General features: G+C 49.0%; 2 protein-coding genes across 2 annotated transcripts; both read left to right on the forward strand.

Moving 5' to 3' along the window:
* Positions 1-973: 973 nt before the first annotated feature.
* VTN00DRAFT_596 (uncharacterized protein) lies at positions 974-1935 on the forward strand (the record flags this gene model as incomplete). The annotated part of the gene is made up of 4 exons (XM_069432542.1): positions 974-1213; positions 1303-1440; positions 1614-1805; positions 1861-1935. 4 exons carry the CDS (start codon positions 974-976, stop codon positions 1933-1935), a joined length of 645 nt encoding a protein of 214 aa, XP_069291303.1.
* A 956-nt stretch (positions 1936-2891) lies between these two features.
* Positions 2892-4859, forward strand: VTN00DRAFT_597 (uncharacterized protein; the record flags this gene model as incomplete). Its single annotated transcript, XM_069432553.1, has 1 exon — positions 2892-4859. One exon carries the CDS (start codon positions 2892-2894, stop codon positions 4857-4859), a length of 1968 nt encoding a protein of 655 aa, XP_069291304.1.
* Positions 4860-6000: the final 1141 nt, after the last annotated feature.

Below are 6000 nucleotides of genomic sequence, written 5' to 3' on the forward strand. Positions count from 1 at the left end.
TCGCCTGTGGGCAGTAAATTAGATGATGTCTACGGACTAGTGGTCCGTCTGCGATGCTAGCATCCGAACCAACCACCGATTGGGATGTCAACTCCTTGCATCATCAGCTGCAGCTAACACCACCAACAACTAGAAGACTCTACGACAGTTTGAGAAATATTGTCCGTGGTCTAGACCTGCCCGAAGGAGTGTTCTGTAAGAAGTATCTAATGACTATTGTTTGTGGCTGAGCTGATGTCGGTTCTTTAGATGCCATTACAGTAGGTAGCTACGGAGCAGTAGTTTGCTTCCCGCCGCTTGCTGCGCTGTCATCATTTTTTTTGAGTGAGAGCAAGACGGAGATAGAAAGAAAAGAATTATATCAGAACGTCCCATGCCCTCGATCTCGAGGACTTATTCAACACTAACTCGACTTTAGAAAGGAAAACAGCGAAGTAAGTCTCCATTTTTGACTGTGTCATACACATTTCATTTCGTGCTCTCGTGCTCAAGAATAAGTGATATATCCCCAATTGCATGCACAACTGTTTGATATAAGGACCCGTGAACAGTGAAGGGCTCAGGGAGCAATGGTTCTCTGCTCACTGGTAAGCTTTTTTGGAATTTCTGAAACCGGTAGAGGTGCTCAAGCATGACACGTTGTCTGCTGAAGACACCAGTAGTGAGAGGACTCCTGGAGCCCTCTAATAATCTAGAGATATAAATAAAAATGAATTCAATGGCAAAGAGACAAGTGTTTGGCACTTTTGAAAAGATCAAGATGGTGGCCATCTATGTATTGATTACATAAGCATATCACAGGTTAAGTCCCTCGCAATTCTCCAGCGTGCATCACAGCAAGCTCCAAGTCATTGTTTACTGAGACTCCTCCAGCCCACGGGTTGTCGAAACTCTGTCTAAACAAATCTTTCTTTTATTTTCCTACTCTTACCAACCGTCTACGATAACTCTTCCTCACAGCACCACCGCCGTCATGTCGAACGAAATGGAAGTCGACCCACCCGTGGCGCAGGACAGCGTTCCTTCGAGCGCCAACTATGAAGCACAAACTGAGACCGGTGCTGTTGCAGTACGCAGTATCGAGGGATGGATTGTGCTTGCCACCAACATCCATGAGGAGGCGTCGGAGGAGGACGTCACAGACGTGTTTGCAGAGTATGGAGAGATCAAGAACTTCAACCTGAATCTGGACCGGAGGACAGGTTATGTCAAGGTGTGTTCTCTCCCTTAGCTTTACATTGTTCCTCCACGAGATGATGCGTGCGATGAATGAATTTGACCAGCTGATACTCAACACCATAGGGATACGCCCTGATCGAATACTCTACCCTCCCTGAAGCCACGGCAGCCATCAAAGCCCTCAACGGGACCAAGCTTCTTGACCAGACTATCCACGTCGACTTTGCCTTTGTGCGACCTCCTCCATCTAATAAGGGTAAGGTCGGTGGACCAAAGGGCGGCCGTGGCGGAAGGGGACGAAGCAGGAGTCGCGAGAGGAGCCGCAGCCCAGGCATGGACAATGGCAGAGATTAGGAAATAGTTTGGGACTGGGATAATACCCCTGTTTATGTCGATCTTTTCCTTTTTTTCGAACATTTGACGCTCTCGACCAGCTGCGCCTTCGGATATGTGTGCTGGCAGCAGCAGCCACTACCCTGGAAACAGGCTGGATACTACGGGATAGGAAATGCGTGTCGCCGACATGGTCTCTTCTGGCGGTGATCTCATGCATCTGCTGGCTAGGCATAGACAGCAAGGAAATTCCGAAGAGACACATGTCGGCACTGTACATACTGCAAAATGAGGTACGGATTCTGACTGCCTTATAATCACCTCGGCGCAATACTGACAGGATCTTAGAATGAGATGATCAAAGATAATTACCACTGTGAGTCAGAAGATCTAGAGAGTTCCTTGAGAGTAGGGAGACCTTAAACTTTTGATATGCCGGGCACAATCAGATGATAATGCGATGGATTTTCATGTTTATCCCCCACGGCTTCCGGTTTGGTTTCCAGACACGTCAAAAATTCTAACATATCTCTACTGAATCCGTAGTGGTATGGGGCATATTCATGAGACGAGGTTGGTAGGCTTCTCATAGACCACAGACAATTACCGGTCCCAAAAGAAGACGACCTTTGCATGTCTATAATTCTGGCGGGCGTGCGACTTCTGGCATACAATGCTCCAATCTGACCCTTCATAGCCTATCACCAGATCATCCACGATGTAACTTCATGCAACCTAAAAGTGTAGTTTAGGATGTTGTCTCCGATGGCGCGTGATCCTAAGGGAACCAGTCATTATCAAACCACGACTCTTTAGTTCTACAAGAACGTAATGGAGCTAGCCTTGAGGGTACCTTAGGCATGCACTATTGGGTCTAAGGCACAAATGGCACCAGAGGCGAATGTCCGTAATTTGATCGCTTCCCAGGCCTGGTTCATGTCCTCTGAAGGACAGAGGGAGGGTCAGCAGGTATCTTCCTCTCTCCCACGCGACTGGGGCGTTTTGTAAGATGGAGAGTCGATTTAACTATTTTGGGTCGAGACGAGGCCGTCAGGCGATCCGATCCCCACATTCCCCGCAAGGAACAACGTCCAGCCCTGCGGTGGCGGCCACTTATCTGCCAGCCTGTGAACCCTACAGCTTCTTCCTCCTTTTCCATCTTCCTAGGTCGTCCCAGGTTCTTTCGCTCAGTTATTGAGTACTTATTTCTTCTTATAAATCACCTAGGCTCTTCCTTTCGTGCCATGATATCCGCCGGTCGTCCATAGCCGTCGCCTGGTGCGTCCATCAGCCGGATCAATCCGATACGCGTGGCTCCTTGGGGAAGGATTATACTTGATTATATTTATACTTTACAACATAAGACTGGCGGATACAACATGGTTCCCCGGCGCGCCAGTCCTGGGCGGGACATCATTTCATCACTCTTTCTGCGTGGTCTTCCTTCCCTTTACATTCTTTCCATGATATCGAGTGCCAATGCGCTGGCGCAGCGGCCTCAGAGTGTACTTGATTCGGAGCAACCTTTTGTACCTTCAGAAGCCCAGAGACAGGATGTTTTTAATGGGCTAGCACAAAAACCCTTTGGAAACACTTCTTGGCACTCGTTGTCTTCCATCAATGGCACGCTGAGGGATCTGCTCGGCGCTCTTGATGTGATGCAAGATTCATATTTCGAACTGTGGCAGGCTACCTGGCCCATGAGCATCGACTGGACTGCTGCGGTCCTGGGAACCCACGTCTCTGCGACGCTCTCATCCCTCACTTCTACTCCGGACGATATTCTTATGCAAATAATGTCCTCGGTGACTGAAGAACATCAGGATCCCTCGTTAAAGATAGCTCGAAACGCGCTCGCGTTCGAGAACATCATTGACCATTATTTCGATCATATACAAGCGTTCTACTTTGGTGAGAACGCATTCGGCTTGAGGAATCAAGCCTACGATGACATGCTCTGGGTTGTGCTGGACTGGCTGGAGAATATCAGGTTCCAGGACCTCCATTCAGACCTGCGATACGACTCGAATGACACCACGTACCGGCCATGGCATGGGACCCAATTCCGCACTCCAGCAGCGCACAGAGCACGACTCTTCTATGAACTTGCGGCGCAAGGTTGGGACAATGCCCTTTGTGAGGGCGGGATGATCTGGAGCCCTCATGTTCTCCCATACAAGAACGCGATCACGAATGAACTGTTCATTTCCGCCAGTATTGGAATGTATCTCTATTTCCCTGGAGATTCCATCGGATCACCGTTCGCGGTGCAGATTTCTGACTCGACGACTGCGAATAACAGCAGTCACAACCCTGCTCATCTGGCTGCTGCAGTGAGAGGCTACCAATGGCTGAAAGATTCGAATATGGTCGGCATTGGCGGTCTTTACGCAGACGGTTTTCACATCAGTGGATGGCAAAGTCCGACGCAGCCGGGCACCCGCAAGTGCGATGAACTTAATACCATGGTCTACACGTACAACCAGGGAGTCATTCTCAGCGGTTTGAGGGGCCTTTGGCTGGCTACCGGCCTGCAAGATTACCTCAACGATGGACATGATCTTGTGTTGAAGGTGATACTGGCCACCGGATGGCCAAACAAGACTAGCACCGAGTGGGCCGGCTTGGGTCGCGGAGGAGTCCTAGAAGAGACATGCGATTCTGTCGGTGACTGTTCCCAGAACGGCCACACTTTCAAGGGAATCTTCTTCCACCATTTTGCAGAGTTCTGCCGTCCACTCAGTCCACAGGAAGATCGGTTCCTTGCAGAGTCCAGCAAGACGCGTCCCGGCGGCCAGAGTGAAGACGATCTCAGAGCCGTCTTCAAGTGGCATCAGTCAAAATGCTATACCTACCGCTTTTGGCTCGAGCACAACGCAGACGCTGCTCTCGTGACGAGAAACCAAGACGGGAAATTTGGAATGTGGTGGGGAAGGCCGTACCCAGATTCCAACGTCAACACAGCCGAGACCTCCCCTCTGCCCGTCGGGGCTATTGATTACAGGAACTCGGGAGACATGGACGAAGGCTCGGGACGGCTTTCTTCTGGAGCTTTGAAAAGTCAGCAGCCTGCAAGCCCTGCCGCTGCTTTCCGCGACGTGGATGATGGCGTGAAAGGTCCTGGAGATAGAAGAGGGAATACGGCTTCTCCAAGACAGAGGCCACCTCCTAAAGGCCATAGCACCAGTGACGAAGACGAACCCGCCGACACAACAGCAATGCTACAGGATGTCAATGACCGCGGACGCGGACGCACTGTCGAGACCCAATCTGGCGGAGTAGCCGTCTTGAGAGCATTGTATCAATGGAAGACCGCACCCTCCTACAGAGCGTTCTCTCCAAGTTGACTTGGTAATCCATAACTCGAAAGAGGTCATATCTACTCCCTCTCCCTGTATCAAGCACCCTTGTGCTAGTACCTGTTGCTATTATAACAATACCGTTCTTCGTCCATTAGATCCTGTCTATATAACCTACAATCTCGGTAGCTGCCCTTTTTGTACTGTACTATACTATACTATACTATACTGTACGGGCGCGGAATGTGAGAAATGGCGTTTCTGTCATACTCGAAAAACACACCAGAGGTTTTTAAGTCAATTTTCTGGATAGGGATAGCACCCAAATCGCTGAATGAAATGGTTATAACACAGCTGCAAGTGTGCTCCGTAAGAAGATAGAGCTCTTTATCGACCTGATCTTCCACTGCCACGAGTGTAGCCCCAAGCAGTGACTGCTTATATAGGGTGTGGCCCAGGACACCAATGTGTGTATGCACTTTTGCCACCGCAACCGTCTGTGTCATTATCAGATACGGGATCCGATACATAGGAATCAATCAATCTACCATCCTCTGAAACAAGCACATAAGAAAAGCAATAAGTTTACAGTAAAATGAAGAAGAACAAGCTCCATAAAATTGGCGAAGGAGGAATATGAATGAACTATCGGAACATCTACCTAAGACAACGAATGCAATGTAGCCAATTTAGTCAATGTGGAACATACGAACGATCAATTCACCTGTATCTGCCTTAATCCTCCATAACCTTCTACATAATAAACACTCTGCATACAGCCCATGCAACCAACCTAGATCCATCCCTGGATCTAGATCGAGAATCGGGGGGAAGTGATCCATGGACGGCTCCGGTAAGGTAAAGTCAGGCAGTTCCGTTCCAAGGTCATGTATAATAACCAAAGTGCATGAAGAAGTACAGTACAAGTAGTCCAGGTAAGAGTCGAGTCTAACTCGGACTGATTAATTAGACTCTTTTCATTTAGATATCTGACTGATCTTTGCAGAGTTTGCCAATTCTACAGTTCATGCATGACGATGGATGACCATGGGCTAGACACCTAAGTAGATACTAACTTATCCTACTTGCTGAGATGAGAAAGAGATGTAGCACTCAGTATACACGTCGGACAGACCAGACCATCCGGGGATCTCCAAGAGGGGCGAACGAGTGGAACAGGAAGTAGTAA

The sequence above is a fragment of the Thermoascus crustaceus genome (assembly GCF_041956765.1).
Source record: "Thermoascus crustaceus strain CBS 181.67 unplaced genomic scaffold VTN00scaffold_1, whole genome shotgun sequence".
Lineage (NCBI taxonomy): Eukaryota > Fungi > Ascomycota > Eurotiomycetes > Eurotiales > Thermoascaceae > Thermoascus > Thermoascus crustaceus.